The 24,441-nt window shown below is 37.5% G+C and overlaps 1 protein-coding gene across 2 annotated transcripts in view; it reads right to left on the bottom strand.

The window, feature by feature from the left end:
• PELI1 (pellino E3 ubiquitin protein ligase 1) overlaps positions 1-24,441 on the bottom strand; it is a 53,987-nt gene that overhangs the window by 4,714 nt on the left and 24,832 nt on the right. For both annotated transcript variants that reach the window (XM_065929058.1, XM_065929059.1), the window contains exons 2-4: positions 10,980-11,123; positions 8,082-8,211; positions 1,382-1,483 (exon numbers count right to left, since the gene is read on the bottom strand). In XM_065929058.1, the coding sequence (XP_065785130.1) occupies positions 1,382-1,483; positions 8,082-8,211; positions 10,980-11,050 (303 nt within the window). In that variant the 5' untranslated portion in view covers positions 11,051-11,123. The remainder of the gene's footprint in view (positions 1-1,381; positions 1,484-8,081; positions 8,212-10,979; positions 11,124-24,441) is intronic.

Here is a 24,441-nt window from a genome sequence, read left to right as displayed (position 1 = left end):
AAGCCCATGAGCCTGGCGCCTGTGCTCTGTAACAAGAGAAGCCACCACAATGAGAAGCCCGCTCACTGCAACAGAGGTGCCCACACTCACTGCAACTAGAGAAGGCTTGCCGGCAGCAATGAAGACCCAGCACAGCCCAAAAAAATAACACTGAACAAGTAGTATCATAAAATATAAAGAAAACTGTTATTGAGAAACACTACTCCCTTTACAAAGATGATGACTCTTAAGTTGTTCTTTGCATAGTTAAGCTTTAAGAATTCCTTTTATCAACACACTTTAAGATAAAACTCTAGTGTTTTTATCCTGCCACTAAGTACAAAGTCCTTATTTAGTCTGGATAGTTTTAGGGGGAAATTTATTGATTAAAAAAATGTAACATTTGGATGTTCCTTTTCTTTATTTCTAAGAATACAATATCTAAAGAAAATGGTCTTAAACCTTTGGAACTAAAAATATTTCCACTATTCTAAAAAATTCAGCATTCCATTAAGAGGGCTGAGTATAGAGTGACTTTAAAGAAACATTTCTGTTACTGACTACAGCAAAGACACCTCCAGGCCTTTTCATCTTCATTTTCTCTCATAAAGTTAAGAAAACTGAAAAGTCATTGGGACAATAATCATAAGAACAACATTATTAGGCACTTTATATCCTACTTAAATTTGTTTCAAAAAAGCCCAAGGCTTTACAAAAACCCAGTATTAAGAGAGATGATGTCTCTCTTAATCAAGAATCTTGCTTATGTCTTTAAGGTTTGGCTCTTCTATCATCGATTTATAAAACCATCAGTACTGGATTGGTACAAAGAATGAGAAATAAAAACTTACTATACCATTAGCTTTGACCAAATATGTGCTGAGAAGAAAGTTTGACTTCACATATATGATATGAATAATTAGAAATTGTACTTTTAGTTGCCTAGAGAGGGAAGTGAGAAGTAATAGCAAAAAAGATCATCAATGTGTATAAAATATTCCTTGGTTTCTTTTTTGGATAATAATAGATGATAATTATTTTTACAGCTACCAATACTAGGAGCTAAGTGTTTACTGGGTACCTGGCACAGTTCTGAGTACTTCAGAGGGACTAACACATTTAAGCTTCTTAATAGTCATCTGAAGGAAGTTCTATTATCTCACTTTATAGGAGGAAACTGATGCAGAGAGTGGCTAAGTAATGTTTACCAGAAATTGATATCAGAGCCCATCTCTTACCCATGCTATGTGGACTTCTATACACGGGGTTTAGAAATCAACATCTATTTTAATGAAATGCATTAAGTATGATAACCTTTAAGCTGACCACAGCGAAAGTCAATTACAACAGGTTTTTAACTTTTTTTTGTTCTTTAAGAAAAAAAGTTTAGATGTTATAATACCTGAAACATATCAGTGTTGCTGTCATGAGTATATTCAACCACTACTGTCTGCGCTCGAGACAAGGTGTATGATATGCTATGCTGGTCCTTATTGCTTATTGCCTAAGAAAAAAAAGATTAATAGCAAAAATTAGCAGGTACCTCAATCTAAATAGATAACCTTTTCACAATAGATAACCATAATAGATAATAGATAACCTTTTTTTCAAAAAAAAAAGAAAAAGGGGAGCTGTGCTCATTATACTATAACAATGTAATTGGAAAAAGAATTTGAGAAAGAAGAGATACATATAAATGTATAACTGAATCACACTGTCGCACACCCAACACTATCACTTTGTATTGGAGTATATGTACTCCAACATAAAACAAAAGTTTAAAAAAAAAATACCGCCATACTGCTTTCAAGGGTAAGTCAACTATTTTATAATTACAAAAGAAAACATCTCTTATGTCAGTGCTGATATCCATTTCACCTATACACAGACATATAAAAATATATATGTTAATACATAATCAAGAACATCATTACTGCTATTCTAAATAAAATATCTGTTTGATCAATTGCGAATAAGAAAAGTAGAGGTTTTTATTCTTTCTTTAAAAAACGGTAATCTGTTTATTACATGTGTGACATATTTTCCCCCTGAAATTTAGAGATTAATAACTTGTACAACCTTTGTGTGACAGTTTCTTAGAGTGAGTGGAATGCAGAAGAATTCAGGCAGACCTCATTTTATTATGCTTCACAGACACTGAATATTTTATAAATTGAAGATTTGTGGCAACTCTGCATTGTCAGATGATAGTTAGCATTTAGCATTAACAGTACTTTAAAATTAAGAGCTTTCCTGGTGGCTCAATGGTGGGAAATTCCATGGAGAGAGGAGCCTAGTAGGCCACAGTCCATGAGGTCGCAAGAGTTGGACACAGCTGAGTAACTCTCACGATGCTATCACTGCACACTTATGTGCTCAGCCACTCAGTCGTGTCCGACTCTTTGTGGCCCATGGACTGCAGCCCGCCTGCTCCTCTGTCCATGGGATTCTCCAGGCAAGAACATTGGAGTGGGTTGCCATTCCCTTCTTCTGGGGATCTTCCCAACCCACGAATCGAACCCGGGTCTCCTATAATGCAGGTGGATTCTTTACCATCTGAGCCTCCAGGGAACCCTGCACACTTAGGAGACCACAGCATAGCGTAAACATAACTTTTATGTATATATTAGGAAATGAAACCAGTTGTGATTTGCTTTATTGTGGTGGTCTGGAACTGAACCCAAAATATATCTGAGGTCTACCTGTGCACTGAAGCAATTACAGAGTAAAAACATAAGTTCACTGTATAAAAAAAACTGTAAAATCTGAGTCTACATTATAAGTATTTCAAGTTACAAGATACTTAAAAATCAAATCCCAGGTAGGAAATGAAAGCAGTACTCAGTACTGCTCTGATAAGGAGAAAATACAAAATCTTGCAAGACAAGAGGAATCTTATTTAATAATTAAAGAGGTTTAAAGGTAACAAATAAGCAGAGTTAACTGGTTTTCCTAGCCACTCTGTGACTCTATAGATGACAAGTATTTGCCATATGCTAGGCTAGATACAGAAAAATTCATAGAATGATTAAACATACCAAAGGAAATGGATATAATGCTTATGACTGTACTTTTGACATATGCCAAACTAAAAACATTGCTAAAAAGAACTTCTCAGTTTTGTTTTCAGGCGTTTTCTATGCATATGAGTTGATGATAATATCAGAGGGGGAAAAACCTGCACAGAGGAAGTGGAAACAGGTTGCGTAAAAGAAACACAGAAAGACACAGAAGAATGATTATATGCAGCAAAGAGGCTAAATTGGAAAAAAAAAAAAACTTTTGTAATTAAAACTTTGGTATTATGAAATTTTACTTGGTTTCAATTGGTAGCTAACCTGGAATAGATAAAAGTCTTCATAGTTTTAAGATAATGAAGACTGTGAAATTTTCAAATATACAAAAAGAATATACAAACACCTGGGTACTAACTACCCAACTTTTATCACTCTTACTAATACCATTTTTGCTTCTGATATTTTAAAAGAAATTAAACTGCAGATATAATGAAGGCTGCTTATATGTCCTTCCCTACTCCTGTCTCTGTAGAGAAACTGGACCTCAAGAGTACAGTTTAGGTCACTCCCGTGCACTTTAACAGGCTTTACTACACATTGATGCATTCATAAACATGACAAAATGGTTTTAAAGATTTAAAAATATATAATTACTTTATCTCAACATTAAGCAGCTGACTTTTCGATGAAATAATTTTTTAGTACTGTGGTCATTATTAATGGCTAAAGGGATTTAAAAACACAGGTTTTGTGTACTTTGAGATTATAAGCTGTTTTTTCTTTTTTTAACTATGAGATCTATTCAGACTGAGAATACAGAGCTGTGTCAAGTTAAATTCTCACTGTATTGGAAGTCAGGGTTTAAGCACTCATCCCAGATGACTGCTAGACTAAACAGTTAGTTTTCTTCCTGACCTCATTACACACTCCTCCAAAATTGAAAAAGCAGAAAGTCAATCTTTGATCCCTAAGATTCTTGCTGCCTAGTAAAGATGAAAAGGAGCCAGCAATGAAACATGAGAAGTATGACAGTAAAAACATGAAGAAAAGTACACAATAGGAAACTACAGAAGTAAGACTTAGAAATTTTCCCTAGGATAGGAGTTCTTAACCAGAGGTAGTATCAGCTGTGTAAGGGGTGTTTGGTGGCTGTGTTTGTTGGCCATCACAAATGACTGAGGGCTGAAATGGCATTCAGTGGGAAGGGACTAAGAATATTAGGTTGGTGCAAAAATACTGGCTGTTCTGCATTGTTGAACTCTATGTGGCTATGTTATTATACATGATTTTAATGTCCATTTCTCACTTAATTTTTTTGCCAATGACTTATTACTTGCTGTTTATTTTATATTTATTTTAGACTACAGAAATGATGAAAGATAAAAAGCAAATTTGAGCAATTTTTTAATTCGAGTTCAAAATGGGTCATAAAGTAGCAAAGACAACTTGCAACATCAATAATGCATCTGACCCAGGAACTGCTAATGAACGTACAGTGCAGTGGTGGTTGAAGTTTTGCAAAGGAGAAGAGTGCCTTGAAGATGAGGAGTGCAGTGGCTGGCTATCGGAAGTTGACAGTGACCAACTGAGAGCATCATTGAAGCTGACCCCCTTACAACTACACAAGAATTTGCCAAAGAATTCAACAATGACCATCCTGTGGTCATTTGAAACAAATTAGAAAGGTAAAAATCTTGATAAGTGGGTGCCTAATGAGCTGACTGCGAATCAAAAAAATCATTTTGAAGTGACATCCTCTCTTATTCTGCTGCTGCCGCCAAGTCACTCCAGTCGTGTCCGACTCTGTGAGACCCCATAGATGGCAGCCCACCAGGCTCCCCCGTCCCTGGGATTCTCCAGGCAAGAACACTGGAGTAGGTTGCCATTTCCCTTCTCCAATGCAAGAAAGTGAAAAGTGAAAGTGAAGTCGCCCAGTTGTGTCCGACTCTTAGCGATCCCATGGACTGCTGCCCCCCAGGCTCCTCCGTCCATGGGATTTTCCAGGCAAGAGTACTGGAGTGGGGTGCCATTGCCTTCTCCGTCTCTTATTCTACACAACAACAAACCATTTTTCAACCGGATTGTGACACGTGACGAAAAGTGGATTTTATACAACCACCAGCAAATGACCAACTTGGTGGCTGGACCGAGAAGAAGCTCCAGAGCACTTCTCAAAGCCAAACTTAAACGAAAAAACTGTCATGGTCACTATTTGGTGGCCTGCTGCCCATCTGACCCACTATAGCTTCCGGAATCCTGGTGAAACCATTACATCTGAGAAGTATGTTCAGCAAATCAATGAGATGCACCAAAAACTGCAACACCTGTAGCTGGCAATGGTCAACAGCAAGGGCCCAATTCTTCTCCATGACAATGCCCGACCACACATTGCACAACCAGTGCTTCAAAAGTTAAATGAATTGGGCTACAAAGTTTTGTCTCATCTACCACATTCACTTGATCTCTTGCCAACCAACTACCACTTCCTCAAGCATCTTGACAACTTTTTGCAGGGAAAACACTTCCACAACCAGGAGGAGGCAGAAATTGCTTTCCAAGAGTTCATGGAATCCTGAAGCACAGATTTTTATGCTACATGAATAAACAAAATTATTTCTCGTTGCCAAAAATGTGTTGGCTGTAATGGTTCCTATTTTGATTAATATAAAGATGTATTTGAGCCTACTTACAACGATTTAAAATTCATGGTCCGAAACCGTAATTACTTTTGTACCAACCTAATATTAAATATCCTGCAACAGGTGGAACAGTCCTGTATAAAGAATTGGCACACCCAAAATGCCAAGAGCACTTCAGTGGGGAAATACTGGAAAGAAGTTCCTCAGATCAATAAAGCTTTCACTCTACCACCTGCTTATTATTTATTAGCACATCCCTTCTTTGCAAAAGAACATAAGGAAACACGTAAAAGAAACTGTCACTTTTCTACATTCCCTGGCTCTTAAATAGTAAGAGGAGACTCTGAGGGCTCTTGCTCAGACACCACACTGGATATAAAACAAAGCCGAAAGTCCGGGGACTGGAAATGTGACTTAAAACAAGGCACTGTATGCCAATTTCCCTCTCATTTACTTTTAATCTACAAAAATATACCTTAGATGGTATAACAGTAATGTACATTCTGCGGCTGCTTAAAGATATAGGTAATTCCAGATGTAAAGAACTCTTTGTAGTGTTTATTCATTCACCACAGTAACAAATTGAGTCTGTTATAAAATTTGAAGTAGAAGAAATGTAAGATCTGAAATGACCCCTTACTGTCTATCACTCTAGGAAAAGCCCAAGTGTCCTAAAATGGTGGCCTAGCTTCTGGAAATTCTGGTTGGGAATAAAAAGGGGGCTAGAAGCATGAAGTAGGCCAGGCACCTGAGAAGTTGTGTTATAGACACAATTGGGTATTTACTTTCATAGCTTTGATTTGATTTAATAATTAATGAAGGTCTACTCTGTTTAAGGCTGTGGTCCGTGTGGTCAGATTGGCTAGTTTTCTGTGATTATGGTTTGACTGTATGGATCACAATAAACTGGAAAATTCTGAAAGAGATGGGAATACCAGACCACCACACCTGCCTCTTGGGAAACCTGTATGCAGGTCAGGAAGCAACAGTTAGAACTGGACATGGAACAGCAGACTGGTTCCAAATAGGAAAAGGAGTACATCAAGGCAGTATATTGTCACCCTGCTTATTTAACTTATATGCAGAGTACATCATGAGTAACGCTGGGCTGGAAGAAGCACAAGCTGGAATCAAGATTGCCAGGAGAAATATCAATAACCTCAGATATGCAGATGACACCACCCTTATGGCAGAAAGTGAAGAGGAACTAAAAAGCCTCTTGATGAAAGTGAAGGAGGAGAGTGAAAACGTTGGCTTAAATCTCAACATTCAGAAAACTAAGATCATGGCATCTGGTCCCGTCACTTCATGGCAAATAGATGGGGAAACAGTGGAAACAGTGGCTGACTTTATTTTTTGGGGATCCAAAATCACTGCAGATGGTGACTGGAGCCATGAAAGTAAAAGACGCTTACTCCTTGGAAGGAAAGTTATGACCAACCTAGACAGCATATTATAAAGCAGAGACATTACTTTGCCAACAAAGGTCTGTCTAGTCAAGGCTATGGTTTTTCCAGTGGTCATGTATGGGTGTGAGAGTTGGACTATGAAGAAAGCTGAGCGCCGAAGAATTGATGCTTTTGAACTGTGGTGTTGGAGAAGACTCTTGACAGTCCCTGGACTGCAAGGAGATCCAACCAGTCCATCCTAAACGAGATCAGTCCTGGGTGTTCACTGGAAGGAATGGTGTTGAAGCTGAAACTCCAATACTTTGGCCACCTCATGTGAAGAGTTGACTCATTGGAAAAGACCCTAATGCTGGGAAGGATTGGGAGCAGGGGGAGAAGGGGACGACAGAGGATGAGATGGTTGGATGGCATCACCGACTCGATGAACATGAGTTTAGGTAAACTCCGGGAGTTGGTGATGGACAGGGAGGTCTGGCATGCTGCGATTCATGGGGTTGCAAAGAGTCAGACACGACTGAGCAACTGAACTAACCGTGTTTAAGGCACTATGCTACAAAGCTGTGGGGGTCATAAAATAAAAAATAAAAACAAGAGCATATATAAAATCTTTGATAAAGACCACTTAGTTAAGAAAATGATCTCATCCAAACATGTTTCTAGGCCCTGAATACATATATTCTGTACCACACTCCTTGCCCAGCTCAGGGAGGTCCCTCGAGTAATAGCGGGAACGTACTACATCTCAGGGCAGTTCCACAATTCCAAATTCTAGATGAAGCCCTGTCCCCCCTCCACCCCCGCTTTTTTTTTTAATGACAAAAAAGGAATTACTTCCTTTTAATTTCTACTCATGGATCTCATGTGTTATTAAAAAAAGTCCTATGCCCTTTTAGATATCCTATCTCCCAAGTGTCTTCTCCCATCCAAACAAAAGGAAACTTCTGGTATACAATGTGAAGGGTCTACAAGAGAATATAAACAGCAAATATGTCTTTCAATCTCTCCAAGTTAATTTATTTAGTTTTTGTTTGTTTTACCTTTGCAGCCTGAGGAGTACAAGCAATATGCACAGTGCTGGGCTTCACCCCATTTGCCTTAGGTCTTTTAAACAAAGCAAATCTACTTTTCCTCCTTCCTCTATCACCATTTGGGAGAGACCCATTATACCTGATGGGAGAGAAAAAAGTTTAGATGATCTCATGTGAGAACCACACAATTCTAAAACAAAAGCTTTATTTTGTCTTAGAGGATCAACCACTGATTAATTATCTATTAGCAGATTGAAAGTGTCTAGAATTAACTTTTAGCAACTGCTGATCCCCAGACCAGCTGCCTAAGTGTGAAACAAAAAAGATTTTTTTCTGTCTATGTCTGAAGTCACAGAGAAGTACATTTTGGATTACACACAAGTTTAAATTACTTGTAGTTTTCTTCCCTCTTTAAGATAATCAAGAGCTGATTAATGGCATATCTGACTTCTTATGACTCATTCTATTTTTTTTAAAGGTGAATGTTTGCATGTGGTAATACAACCTTTAAAAGTACATATTGAAACAAATATGACCTGCTTAAAATAGAATCCCCTTTAACTATGAACCAAACACTTTATAAATAACTGAACTTTTGAAATTAGGAATTTTTAGACTGGTCAGTCTCAGCTACTGGCCTGTATACATTCACGTTGAGTCAGTAAAACCTGTCCGACAGAGCATAACTAAGTGGCCGTTAAACACGTGTGTTGCTCAGATCTTATGACCATTTCTCCATGATAACATAAACATGCCCTAAAGGTAACCAAGTGAGCGAGGAGTGAACCAATAGAAAAAAGGTCCAAAACAAACATCTGGGTGTTAACTATGTCCTAGGCACTAGTGGGTTCTATTTCACAAATCACTTTATTTTATCCATTTTCTCATAAAAACTGCAAAACTGGTACGTACCACTTGCCTCTGTTACAGGTTAGGAATCAAGTTATTCTTCAGAGGAATTGAGTCCCTCCATTATTTTCTGAAGGTCACATAAGTGACACTGGCAAAGCTAGAACTGGAATCTAGGTGCTTGGTGTGCTTTTCTCCATTCTTTACTGCTTTGCCGAAGCGTGAACAGTAGCTTAATAATACTCTCTCCTCATGTACTGTCCCCTTATGGCCCGACAAATTTGGTTTTATGGTTTCTTGTTTATCGTTGGTTAATCTGGGGGGAAACTGAGGCAAGGAATGGGTATAGTTTTGAGGGTGGAGGAGACTGTGCTTATAAAATGGCCTATGCTAGTGGCTGACAAGGAAGGGAACAGAGTTTACTTAAAGGTTGTCAGATATAGAAATGACACTGAACAACCTTTGTAAAATGTAAAACACACTGATTCTCCTGGCAAAAGCCCCTGCTAACCTTGCTAAAGGTTCAGAGTAGTGCCCCTCGGCTAATACATACTGGATTTTGCTGCTTGGGACTGTGCTGCCCCCAGTCTCACAAACTGAGGGCTCCTCACTCCCCCTCACTGCTGTCTACCAGAGCGCGCCTCCTTCCTCCTTTGGACATATTCTCTCTTCCTACACTGTGTTCTTGTAGCTCAGAGCTCTTTTCTAACTAGCACTAGCACAAAACTGACCACCTTATCCAGCTTGACTTCTCCTTCTAAAATGTTGAGAAGCATTGTTTGCATTTTAAGACATCAAGTGCTAGGTACAGAGACAACCATTTTATAAGAATAACTGAGAAACTGCTGGGCTAAAAGAGCCAGTTGAAACCATACACTAAATTTTAAATTCTAATTCTTCAGATGACTCAAATTTCCTGCTGAAGAATTTAACTTTGAATAGCTTTTGGTGGTTAAAAATCTGTTATTAATACATCAAAATCTATGTGATTTTAAATTGTAATATTGTAGTTCCTATATTAAGTTTACAATCTTTTAAGTTGTTTTTGAGAAAAAAAAAAACAAAAACACATTTTCTTTAATTTCAAGGGACCTTAGTTGATCTTGTCTGTCATTTTACAGAAGAGGAAACTAAGACCCAAAATGGTTAAGCGACCTGCCTAAGGCCACACAGCTAGCAGTGTTGGAAAAAGTACTGGAATTCAGGATTCCTGGCTTCCAGTCAAGCTCAATAACACCATATTATTTCCCCAGTTTTTCTTACTCTCTTACCTGAAACAATGGCCACAGTCTCAGTTAAAGAAGAATTTGCACCAACCTGATTCTAAAATATGTTCTAAATGTCTAGAACTGCTTTTTAGGCAGGACAGAAACAGTTGGGAGAAAGTAAATTTTACAATGTCTAGTTTCTGAGATCTCTAAGAAACAGACTAACACTGTGTCTCCATTTGACAGCTGTGGCAAGTTTAGACTGGATAAACTAAAATAATGGAATCATTTATTCCTCAATCATAAGACTGTATGAGTAGAATAGATGAAATTACTTTCGAAGCAAACAAGTAGCAATGTCCTGGGCTTCAGAATCATCATATTGTCACGTCTATACAACTCTTTTAAGTACAGGACCAAAAGCAGAAAGAGCATCTGTCTCACAGGGCAAAGGAACAAATAAACACTAACCTACGTGAAATGACCTAAGCAGATGGGAGATTTTGGGTACAGTCAGCTAAGGCAAATTTTCTAAAAGGCATAGGGAAGACAGATGGACTGGCTATGTGACTTTAGACAAGTACATTTTTCACTTCATCTTTAAGAAGGTTTGTCCTTTCTAGGGGTGAGGGTGAGGCAGAGTTTATGGAGCATTTGAGTAATTACAAAGGATGACACAAAAATGAGAATTAAAAGAACTTCTTGATTTGGTAATATAACTCTGTAGCTTTAAATACTCTTTGGAAATAGGCAGGATATAAACTCTAAAAAAAAAAAAGTGCATTTAACCAAGATGTTCAAGTTACCATATATCATTCAATTTTATGCTCATCAGATGGAGAAGTCTTACCCTAAGACAATGAGTTCACCATATTTTACTGGTGCTTTGGATGGATGATTTTCTTGATCAGGAGAAAACATGAGCTTGGCTGTCTGTCTTTCTCAAATCTTTGTTCACTGGTCAGGAGCCTTGGGACACCTTTTGCATTATTTCCTAGAGGGGAAAAGTTTTCATTAATAATTTGAACAATGAATTTCAGTTTAGGTAAAGATGTTCTTTTCTAAAAGTCCTTGGGAGCACAATATTATGAAAATTATCACATAATATATAAAGCGTCTGACAGTTCCCCCAATAATGGTTATATATTTGATATAACTGTTTAAACACATTAAAATGTAAATTTAGGAATGTTAACTTTACATTAAAATGTAAATTCCAGTTCCAGGATGATGAGGAAAGACATTATTTTTCCTATGATTTCTGCTAATTATAAACCAAAACCCCTGAACATTATATATAAAGCAGAAGACGACTCTGAAAAGTAGAGAGAAGACAGAACATGGGGCCTTGGGGCCCATGGAACAACTTAGTGGCAAGTTCTTTGGGTTTTCTTTTTGCCTACTATCAATATATCCCAGATCTGAAGCTGAAGAATCTAGCAACCTGGAAGTGCCCACTGGCAGAGAGAAAAACAAACATGTGACAAAATGCCTGCTCTCTCTGGTCAGAAGAACAAGAAAACGGCGCCCTTAGCAAGACAAGAAGCTTTTGACGATACCTGCTCTACTCAGCCACCACCACAGCAAACACGGTGACCCCACCATCGCACTCACCAGCAAGAGCTGAGTGCTGAGCAGGGACATCCACCTCAGGAGGCCACAGTGAGGCGGCCTGGCCTCCCCCTGGGCCTACCCTTGTGGAGAAGTGTCAGAACAGGCCAAGTGGAGAGCCAGCACGGCCACCCTGTTGGCTGGTAACGTGCCCCCTCCTCTGCCCGAGTGGTGTCTGTGGAGAGCGCAGCGAGCCTGGGGTTCCAGCCCAATTCGGCAGGATCGTCTTCCCTCAGGTGTCAATGGAGGCCGAGCAGGGAACCTGGACTTCCATGTCCACCTGGTAGTAAAAAGAAGGCTCCCCGTACTCCCCTGACAGAGCAATGTGAGGGAAAGCCAGGGAAAATAGGAGGTCTGGATGATATTCAGTGTCAGAACATTAAACGAAAATGTCCAGCTTTCAAAAGAAAGCCACGTATTATATAAAGTACAAGACAGAATTAAAACAATGCAAAAAGATAATCAACAGATGCCAGAAGTTTAGATGACAGAAATGTGAGAATTATCTAACAAAGATTTTAAATCAGTCATGATAAAAAATTTCAGTAATCAATTACAAACAAGTTTGGAGCAAAGAGACAAACAAAAAATAGAGTCTCCACAAAGAAACAGAAGATATGTAAAGTTCACTGGATGTGCTCAACCCAGAACGGAAGGTACGTAGGAAAGGAATGAGCTGGAAGGCAGAAAGAATGAGCTGAATGACAGACAGGAAATTAGACTGGAAAAAAAAAAGGAACGAGCCTAATGGGCCTGTGGGGCTACAGAACGGCCCTATTAATAACATTAGTGTGGAAGAATGGAGCTGAAAAAGTACTCAAACAATGACTGAAATTCAACAAATGTGAAAAGGGAAACAAAACCACAGATTCAGGAAGCTGAACAAACTCCACATAGGATAAAACTAAAGAAATCTATGCCAAGACACATGACAATTAAACTTCTGACTTAAAGGCAAAGAAATTTTCTTGAAAGCAGTCAGAGAAGAACTAAATCTTACGTATAGGGGGAAAACAATGAATTTCTCACCAGAAACTACAGAAGCCAGAAGCAAGTGGCCTATTTTTTGCAGGTGTTGAAAGAAAGTAACTATCAGCCAGGTTCCAGCAAATATGGAAAGAAAAATCAAAACATTCTCAGATGAGGAAAAATTAAGAGAATCTGTCACCAGCAGAGCTACTCTAATAGAATGGTTAGCAGGAATTCTCTAAACAGAAGATAAAAAAAAACAACAAAACTTGGAACACCAGAAAAGAACAAAGAACATGGTAGTAAAATCAAGACTTATGTTCACACAAAACTGTACATAAAAGTTTATAGCAGCTTTATTCATAGTAGCCAAAAACTTGAATTAATCCAGATGGTCTTTACTGAGTGGATTATTAACCTGCGGTACACCCACACTATGGAATAGTACTAAGCAATAAAAAGGAATAAACTATTGGTCCATGAAACAGCATGGACAAACCTCTAGAGAATTATGCTGAGTATAAAAATCTAAGCTCAAAAGGTTACATATATGATTTCTTTTATATAACACTCTTGAAATGACAAAATTACAGAAACAGAAATCAGATAACTGGTTGCCAAAGGTTAAAGTGGGTGGGGGGGGAGCAGGAGGGAAGTGAATGTGACTACAAAAAAGCAACAGGAAGGCACCACAGTGGTGATAGAAATGGTTTCTAGCCTTATCAGTGTCAGTATTCTATAAAACCAGAATATTGTGATATTGTGCTATAGTTTCACAACTAAAGTTGCATATAACAAGATCATCTAGTTGCATATAACAAGATCATCTAATCTACACTATGTCGTATATCAATATACGAATGTCTATCCCTTTTACTTCTCTCCTAAAGAAGCAATTCATTTTAAAAAGCTTAAGCAGAAGCTTTAACCAGGGGTTTTAAATGAGCTCTTCTTAGACAATTAACGTACTGCCATCTAATCATGAAAACACAGCTGTGGCACACTTCTGACCAAGAACAGTAAGAATTAAAACTTCAATAACATCAATTAATTAAATTTAAAATTTAAATTAAGTTTTAATAACACTGTCCTGATTCAGATTCCTTTTTAGAGTTACTTTCTACTTTTAGGAAGTGGGGGTTTTTCATTTATAGCAGCAAAACATTTCCTTAAAAAGAACTTATTTAAAGAAGTCAATTTCAACAGTATTAAATAGGTTAGTAAGCACATAGATATGGCAAAAATCTGAAAATGATACATAAATGCCCATATCTGGCTGACACTAGTTTTTAGCATGGCTAGCAAGTATTAATCCATGTTCTAGTTCTAGTTCTCTTTGAATAAACCAATCTGCTTCCTCATCTCTAAAAATGAAGGGACTAAAGTAAAATGAAGAGAACACTGGAGGTGAAAATATACGAGAGACCATCTGGTCCTAACATATGAATTTACAAGTAATGTGCATACAGCACTATAGATTTAGTCCTATTGCCCCTATAGCAAAACAGGAACTAATTCTAGCTTTGACAAGTAATAAGAGTAGGGTTGGCATATACTCACCACTCTATTTGCTAGAGCCTCTGGCCAAATTAGCCAAGAAAAACAACATGTTCCCAATTATTCTTACTCTGGCTAGATCCCTTAGGAGGTCTAATTTGAGCTATTTACCAGATAACAAAATTTCAATCACAGGAACACACTGAAACTTGGTTTCTATTTCTGTATCTAATAATCTAAAATCTCTAATAAGATACTTCAGTAGAAATGGTTATTTAGGATCTTAAACAAAGCCCAGCAGCTAGATAGTAACTCTTGCATTCACTCTCTGTAGATAATCTCTGTGTTTTAAAAATCTAAATAATATACAGAATTCTTCAAAATCAATTCCTGAAGTTATATTTCTGAGAACATGAAATGCGTATGTACATAAGCATATTCTAATACCTCAATCACAGACAACGCCTGGTGGTATTCAATTAAGTTAGCTGGTCTAACCCCATATATTCAGTCCTATCCCAAAGTGATCTAGCAAAAAGAATATGAAATAGCCCCATTAATTCTATATGAGACTGGAAACAATGATAGAGAAAATCTTGCTAAGACAATAAGGCTGTTTCCTATAATATCTATTACTTTGAAGTCTGTTTGATCTGTGAAAATTAAGCATGCTGTTCTCATCAGCAGAAACCTTCTCAAGTTAAACAAATTTTAAAAGAAATACATTATGGAACACTATTTGTGTGTGTGTGTATGGGCTAGGAAAACATGAGTAATTTGCCATAAAATACGTTTCTTAGAGTCTCATTAATTTGACTGATACAACATTCTAATCATATGTTCTTTAAAGGCCAGGAAATACAACTGTTTTCTTATCAAGTGTTTGCAAAGGAAAAGACTTTCTAATATATAATCGTCAGTTTTACCTTAAGAAGGAAAACTGGGGAACCAATCTCGGTCCAAATTGCTCCTTTAACATAACACTTTTCTTTTTCACACTGCACAAAGCCTTTTTGCTTTCTACCTACTAAACACAAGTACAAAATTCCTGTCCTGAAAAATAAAAAGAAGTAAAACAAACACTAAGCAAGGGACAAAACAGACCTTAGGAATGTATTTACATAAACTTTTGAATACTCCTATTTTGGTGGGCAAGAGAGTAGGCATAAGGGATGCTGGGGGGAAAAGGGAAAATGTTTTAAAACATGAAAATGTTATAATTTTTTATGGTGAAAAATATAATGTGGATTGCATATGTTATCTCTGATGAAACAGAATTCCATCTACGCCAGCATTCCCCTGTGGCTGATTTCAAAAGGATGATTCAAACAAAAGGAACTCTTTTCTTATGCTTGTGGTGGAGCCATTTGTTGGTGGAGCCAACAAATTGGAGGGTGGTAAACTTACAGTAGTTTCTTGCTAAGAGTGAAAAATTAATCATCATCTTCCTTCTTTCACCATCAGCAGGATTTTAATAAGCAGCATTTTTCCATAAATGGAGAAAAGAGATAGGCAAAATAATGGTGTCAGCTGTAGGAGGATGAGTTACTACTTTTCTTTCTGTTGGTGGCTTTTGGCTTCTCAGTGGAGCACTGAAAGAAGTGAAGGCCATGTTCCCCTTCTCAAGATACAGGGCACTCCTGGACAAACTCCCAGCCCTGCTTTTTAGGGTGGCCAAATGACATGCTGATGTTTTATCAGCTCCAGTGATAACTTATTTTCATCCTGATGGGAAAGCAATTAACATCTTTTCCACAGATAGTGACTGTTCCCCTAAACTCGGGTTTCTCAACCCTGGCACTACTGACATTTTGACATGGGGAGTGGAGGGGGGAGATGGCCTGCATGTTGTCAGAGGTTCAGAAGCACCCCTGAGAATGTCTCACCTTCCCACACTCCATCCCCCAACTTCCTTCCCACCCTCACCCTCAGAACCACTGAGAACAAACTGGAGATAACAATTTTTTTAGGAGGAATTTCCCCGATTTTGCTCATAGTATTTAGTACACAGTAAGGTACTACCATAATCATAATGATGTCGTCTTAAAATTTTTTTATTTTATTTGGCCACACCTCACAGCATGCAGGATCTGAGTCCCCTGACCAGGGATCAAATCCATGTCTCCTGCATTGGGAGTGTGAGTCTTAACCACCAGTCTTAAAGAGTTATTACTAAGCCTTGTGACAGGGAGAGCAATGGCTTTGAAGCTGCAGTTTCAGTATTTCATCAGACTTGATAAGAGTGGCTGGAATGAGAATGGGAGAACTATCATCTTATCTTGATGGTGATTAATTATTAATATTTCTGTGCATTAAAATATTTTAACATTTTAGCAACCTCTCTCCACCAACCTTCTTTCTTGAAGGAAAGAAACTGGAGTCGGGGTGGCTAAAGAAGTAGCTATACGGCCAGTGCTTGGTAGCCTGACTTTTTGTTGTTGCTTAGTCGCTCAGTTGTGTCTGACTCTTTGCAACCCCATGGACTGCAGTCTGCCAGGCTCCTCTGTCCATGGAACTTCCCAGGCAAGAATACTGGAGTGGGTTGCCATTTCCTTCTCCAGGGGATCTTCTCAACCCAAGGATCAAACCCATACCTCCTGCACTGGCAGATGGATTCTTTACCCCTGAACAACCAGGGAAGCCCAGCCTGATGTTTAGAGAAAGGCTAATCTGTGGAGGCCAGATAAAGAAATATCTTCTTGACCTAGGAGACCCAAACTCAGAGAAACTAAAAGCAGGCTTTAAAAGCATAGGGGAATGCTTTTAAATCAAAAGGCATATCAGTATCAATCGGAATCAAACTTAGATTAAGGTCTACTTGCACAGAAAGTTAATCAGCAAAGTGCCTTCTCACAAGATTAGGTTATTTGACCCTCACAACAGCCCTGTGAATTAGGTAGGGATGTCTTATGAACTCCATTTTCCAGACAGGGAACAGAAGGTGTCAGTCAGAAAGGCCAGTGACTGGTTCAAGGCCAAACAGGTACTATGTGACAGAGCTAGAACTGAAGCCTATATATTAAACAAACATACATTAACTCATCTAATTTCTATCACAACTGTATCAAGTATAGTTATTTATCTCCATTTGATAAATGAGAAGACTGATGTTCTTAGAAGTTAAGCCATAGTTCAGGTTTTTTGTTACCACTGATCACACCCCAAACAAGGTTGGGTAGGGTTGATTCCTAAATATTAATGAGTAAGAGGCCATTAGGCAGCCATTTAGGAAAAGAGACTGTAAAGTAAACTAAACTCTAGACAAGCTACACTCCAGCAGAGACTAATAGCAACTATGCAATTATGACTAGGGCTTTTGGACATTATTTGAAATTTTGTCACTTCCTCAAAGCTCACTGTATTTGTCAATCCTGTTGCCTGGTAGTGACCAACAATAAAAACATCAGTAAATAAAGTGGACTTTGCAAGCTTTTTTAAAAAAAAGAGGGGAGAAAGGAATCCAAGGGGAAAAGCATGGTATTACACTAAGACAAATTCCTGGCATCATGAAGAAGAAAAACACATGTATGAGCAGACCACCCAGACAGCGCAGGGACAGGTTTCATGCACTCCCGGGAAAGGGACAGCCGAGAGAGAACAGCAGGCAGCGTTCCTGACGGGGTGGGGGCTTAAACACGACCTGGCCACCCTACCCCAAAAGGATCACTTAATTCCCCACGTCTAGAAAATGTATTTTAAAGGACACAACTAAGGATTCTTTTTGTTTGTTTTTTTAATTGTGCCTGCCCATGCTTGGCCTGCATTTCAACTCTTTTAGCTTACCAAAGTGCCTAAAATGATAATATGCTTCTCAGGAAAGCAAGACCAGAAATTCCCCTAGATTTCACCACTAAAGTCTTGAAGAAAATTTTGCAGAAAGCAGCAAATTCAGTGGGATTAGATAGCTATTCGGACCAAAAAATATCTGATAGAACTATACTCGTTGTAAACGCTATCGTTTCCTCAAGTCAGCAGGCAACCCATGCCTCTGCTACCCTTTTTTCTTAGTGTCCAACACTTTCTGGGTTCTATGCCAAGCACTGTTCTAAATACTTTACATAAAACAACTGATTTAATCCCAGAACAACCTTGTGAGGTTCAATAGATAAAGAAAACCAAGGTTACAACTCAAACCAGTACTCTGGATCAGCTGAAACAACTGAGTTTAAAATGAAAAGTAAATGGGGGGTGGGGAGGAGAGAACTGCACTGGGAAACTAAACAACAAGCAAGAAAACCCTCCAACTCTTCCTACTATAGTGTATTTAATAGTAAGAGTTTATATAAATGCTATTGCCCTGTAATACAGGACAAACTTTTATAATACTGACTAACCATCTGAAGTTTCTAATAATTCAATCATTTTAAAACTGAGTTCAAAAGGCCCTTGGATAAAATTTAAACTTGAAAAAAAGGAATGGATTTTTCTCAATTACTTTAAATCTATACCACCCTATGAAAATAAAAAATGGAATACGAAGTCCATGTTCCACAAAATGTATTGTGTAATGATTATTTTGGACAGTTAGATTACTCCCAGAAATAGAATAATCTGGGTTTTCCTTATTTTTATTAAAACACTGACCAAATCACATGCATTTTAAAAAGGCCAATAACAGTCTCAAGTATCTCCTCCAAGATATTTATTGATTATGAAGTGGAAAACTAACTTGACGGTGGGCGAAACCTGGCAGACACCATGTTTTAACTAACTGATCAAGGTTAACATCTGCAATAAAATGTTTCGATACCATGTATTCCCTGATTATGATGTATGAAAGCCACATCACTTTTGTGCTATGTTGCCAGAAAACGTGTCACCTTGATCTATTCAGGAGAACATATCAGACCAACCCAAACTGACAGCCTACAAAATAACTCTCAGCACTCAAAGTGCCAAGATCATGAAAGATAAGAAAAGGCTGAGAAACTCCCAGGTTGGAGATTAAGGAGATGAAGCAACTACACAGAATCAGGAATTGGATCCTGGAACAGAAAAGGATGGTGGAAAACTGAAATTTGAATATGGCCTATAGTTTAGTGAATAGTATTGTAGCAATGTCAGTTTCCTGGTCTTGATAAATATACTCTGGTTATATAGATCGCTAACATTACAGGAAATAAAGGGTATATGTAAACTCACTGAATTAGTTTTCCAGTTTTTCTCTAAGGCTAGAATTATTTCAAAATAAAAAGTAAAAAAAGAAGACAATAAAAATGGAAAACAAAATTTAATAAAAATTTAATATCAAAATGAATTCAAGATTTAAAGTTTGCTTCTTTCCAGCCCTCTCACAACCTAAATGTGTAAGATTTTCACTTATGCTGGGCCTGTCAAGTCACAGCATCTGGTCTCCTGTCCTGTCTCTGATGTGAAGCTGCCCCATTCACAGCCTCTTTAGTGAGCAAAGTTGTTACTACAAAGTGCGACCATTCATTGGACTGAGTGATAATAACTGAACCTTAGTGATGTATCCACACACTTATCTAAATTTGGCAGAATCATGCTTCATGGCTTTTTTTTTTTAAGTTATGACATAAGAGCAATTTAACTACTGAATGCTCTAGGAAGTTTTATTAGAAAACACTTTGTATATGGAATTATATCATAGCTTTTGATTTAATGCTATACTATACTCTGACCTTTAACAGGATTTTAGTTTATTTGAGTTCTGAAGAGTTTATAAAAGGGAACAGAAAGAAGGATAGGAGAAAGAAGAGTTAGGAAGCAGCAGCCCTGGGTGATTTCTGACACATTTCAATTAGAATAAAATCCTGAAAAGCCAGAAAGTCAAACACTTTCCTGAATTATTCATTAATTATTTCATTGTGGATACTATTCTCTTCAAACAAGAAGAGGCTCTTGCCAAGGTCTAAGCTATGACAGGGTCCTCTAAGGCCAACCCTAAGAACTCTGGCCCTTGACAGTCACGAGGGCTGGACCCAGGGTCGTTCACGAATGCTCAAAGCTACAAACCAGTCCTGTAACACTCAATTCCCCAAGATGGGGACAACACTATACTCACCTCATAGGATCTGTCACCGGGTCTGAATGAGAACCACAAAGCCACACTGGGATTTGTTCTGTTGGGCCATCTCCTTGATTCACTCAAATCACAGAATTTTGAGTCTCTTAAAATTATTCAAACTGTGAGAGTTAAACCAGCGATTTTCAAGGTCTTAATGTAACGCTAAAAAAATTCAAGTATTTGTAAAATGTATTCAGTTAGGCTGGATAATACTTGGTAAACTAAATAATATATCTAATAATATAAAGTTGGCCTTGATAATACTTTATGGTAATGCTGCCTTATCACTTAATATTTGTTTTCTCAGAGATGCATCTTTATTTCTCAGAATCTAAACAAATGTTTATGGTCTGCTCTTTGTCAATAACTGATACCATGTATAAAGTTCTAGTTTTCTACTGCTCATAACACATAACAGGACCTGAAATATAATTAAAAACCTCAAAGATCATAGCAATTAGTTTTAAGGTTGAATGCTATATAAATGTTTTGATTCTCAGTAGTGGAAAAAACATTTAAATCAAATTAGATTTAATGTATGTACTTCCTGCTTTTGATGCTTTCGAATTATGGTGCTGGAGAAGACTCTTGAGAATCCTTTGGACAGCAAGGAGACCAAACCAGTCAATCCTAAAGGAAAATCAACCCTGAATATTCAATGGAGGACTGATGCTGAAGCTGAACCTCCAATGCTTTGCTCACCTGTTGTGAAGAGCTGACACAATGGAAAATACTCTGATGCTAGGAAAGATTGAGGGCAGAAGAAGGGCGTGACAGAGGATAAAATGGTTGGATGGCATCACTGACTCAGTGGACATATAAGAGTTTGAGCAAACTGTGGGAGACAGTGAAGGACAGGGAAGCCTGGAGTGCTGCAGTCCATGGGGTCACAAAGAGTTGGACACAGCCTAGCGAATGAATAACAATTTCCTGTTCTTATAGGGAGTTAACTTAAAGTTTCACAATTTCATTATAAGCGCTATTAAAAAGGAAAGGGAAAAGAAAATGTGGTTGAAAATTCAAATAACTAAATCTCCAATATTTCTTCTAACAATAAAGTCAGCTACCCACAGAGAGAAGTCATTATTAAAAGATGATGACTATTATAATCTCACTAATGAACAAAAGTTTCATATTATGATTTCTCTGTGGTTCATGAAAAGTTCTCAAAAGTAACAGCATCTGATCTTTCGTCGACCAAACCATGTTTTCCCCATAAATTTTTATAACAGTAATTTAGAGACACTGTGTGTGGGAGGCTAAGAACATCTATTTTTTAGCAGAGTGAATATTTTAAATCACCTGGTATGGTGTTCCTATCTAATTCTTTTCATTAGGAAAATAATACACACATGTAGCCTGGATATTTCTACAAATTTCCTCTTTCCACTCTGATTACCCAAGTAGGTAACTTATTAAGATCAATTTTTCTTCCTAATCTGCAACTTTTCTCTTGTCTTCTGCTGTATACATACCCAAGAGAGTGTATACTCCCCTCTAACAAATTAGAAAATCTGATAAAAAATGAACACACATTCCTGGGCAGCATGTTGGTATTCTGGCAAACATTCAGTTTTAAACAAAATTAAAAAAAGAAAATCTTAAGTTATACCTTTTCTTTAAATGAAAATAAAATGCTTCAGAAAAGAACACTGCTGGGAACGTAAAACTGTTCATTTTTTAGCAGAAGCCTCACCTCCTCTTAAACAGCAGATCTAAAATTATTAAATCTCTTCCTACCACATTATAGAACAATAACAAAACATTCAGGTAGAAACATTATCTAAAATTCTTATAAAGCAACTCTCTCAATATTTAAAAAAATTCTATAAATTTTCCCTACCTTGTAAAAATGTTTAAATTTTTAAGTAAATTGTAGTTATCTCAAAAGTCTAATCTCTTTGAGAGGACCTCGGGAGACTTACGGTCAAAAAGCTAAATTCTGAATAAGCTAACAACAGCTAACCAAAGTACAATGACAGCTCCATCATTCTGGCTACCAAACAATTTCCTTCAAAGAGCAATGTAATTCTCAAATTTAACAATTCAGAAGAAAACAATGGACAACACTGAATTCCAAAGTATGTTAAAAACTAAATACTGTAGCTTGAAAGAAAAACACTAAATACTGTAGCCTGGATTGGAAAAACACTGCAAATGAAGAATTTTTAGTTTTCTGCTGACCAACAGAAAACAGGCAGTAAATCCCTGTAGTTATTTCTCTAAGAGTAATGAGAGGTTAAAATTAATAGCATAAACCTCCCTAAAAACACAAAACCCTTGGAGCCCGAGATTTAGTCAAACTTTTTCCCAAGAGGGAAGAAAATATAATTTTTACATATTTCTAAAACCAAATGTGGAAAAATTAAATATAAACCATCTGATGATTCAAATCATTCCTTTTGCAACCCTACCTTTGCCCTGAAGCCCTGACAATGTGACACTTATTAAGCCATAGAACACCCACCTCTTTACTCCTTTGCTATCACCACTAGCTAGATAAACCACCTTCTCACCAGATGATAAAATCCAGATAGTACTAAAGCATCTTCCAGTTACACTTGGAATCACACACATAAAAGCAGTCTGTTCAGTGTTCCTTCACTTAAGCACCTCATAATGTGTGTGGGTGGGCCTGTGTTACGAAAAATAGGTAAACACTATGTAATTCTACATTCTATTGGCTGAGTTGAGAATTCACTTCTCCCCTCTCCTCCCTAAGGAAGTCTGTATCCCAAAAGAAAAGGAAGGAAAGCAGTGAACAATTTTTAACACAGACTGAATTTCAAGTTATGGAATACGGTACTTCAAAAGGGAGTATTCTATTTCTTAAAAGGCTGACTGAATTGACTACATAAAGGTTCTCTAAAAATGCTGGAAATATAAAATTCGGAACTACCTTTTCATAATAAAGTAATAGCCTATTTTAACAGATTTAGTATAATACTTAATCTGTTAAGAAACACTCTACTTAAAAAAACAGAAGAATCAATATCACTCATATGCAAAGAAAGATGGCTCTTTTAGAACTATCCAACGAAGCAGATTTTTTTGGTTTTGTTACAAAAAACTACATTATCTCAGGCATAAGAACAGGTGAGCATTCAATCACATTTCCAACTGATCATGCTTACTTCCAGATTTATACTTTAAAAACAGATTCACTGGGTGCTCAAGAACATAGAGAAATGATAGCAGTCCTCAGAAGGAGTTGGGGTTGTATAAGTTTCACCAAACAGCCTCTCAAGGCACCTTACTTACTGACTTCAGCAGCTTTTAGATCCTACTTGTAAGCTTTATTTGAAGAGTTACTGCCCGCTTTTCCAAATTTCCCTGCACCTTTTCTTAAGAAATGTGTTTTCTTATGGTGAAGGGTTATACATAGAACCTGTTATTCCTCTACACAGCCAAAAATAAACCTACTCTGTGCTTAATTACATTTCAGGTTTTTTAAAGCATGCTAAATTAAGTTACAAGAGCAAATTCTGGTCCATACCTGTTCAACAAGCTGCACATGCAAACTATCTATACTCTCACCCATTAAATTGTTGTTTAGCTTGAGTCTAGGGAGCAAATGCACTTATAGAAAAATATTTGGCAGCCCTAATATCTACCAAATAATAGATACCCTACTATCTACCAAATAGTAGTAAATTAGGGTATCTACTATCTACCTAATACCTACCAAATAATATCGCCACAAAATGAACCCTCTTCTACCTTATAGCTACAAGTCTACTTCTGTTGCTACCCAGCATTCAATAACTATGTCATATCCCCTGCAGCTATTCTTGAGCAAATCTGCATAATATTTCTTTTGCTCATTATGCTGGCAGCAGGCCCACTTAGGTTACTGTGAAGTAAATCTGCTCAGGTAGTCTGCTTTTGTCCAATGTAGATACATGCTCAGTCCAGGAAACCTTTTTGTCAAAGTAATCTGGGCATACTCTAACATTTTGCTGTTTGGTGATCCTGCCACGTCATGTGATTCGAGGCTGATGAAACTGCTCAAGAAGCCGGACGTGACGGGTCCAATACTCATACTCAACAGAATGTAGTTGTGACTGATTATGCCTTAAACTTGATGCCACAACAAAACTTGAGGACCTGCCATTCTTGAGACCAATAAACTGACTCTGTTATTAACTTGGGGAGTGTTATTTCTTGCTCACCTCCTAAGGCAATCAAATACATCAATAGCTCGTAC

The sequence above is a fragment of the Muntiacus reevesi genome, chromosome 3, assembly GCF_963930625.1.
Source record: "Muntiacus reevesi chromosome 3, mMunRee1.1, whole genome shotgun sequence".
Lineage (NCBI taxonomy): Eukaryota > Metazoa > Chordata > Mammalia > Artiodactyla > Cervidae > Muntiacus > Muntiacus reevesi.
Note: the sequence above shows the minus strand (reverse complement) of the source record. Positions and strands in the feature narration are given on the sequence as shown.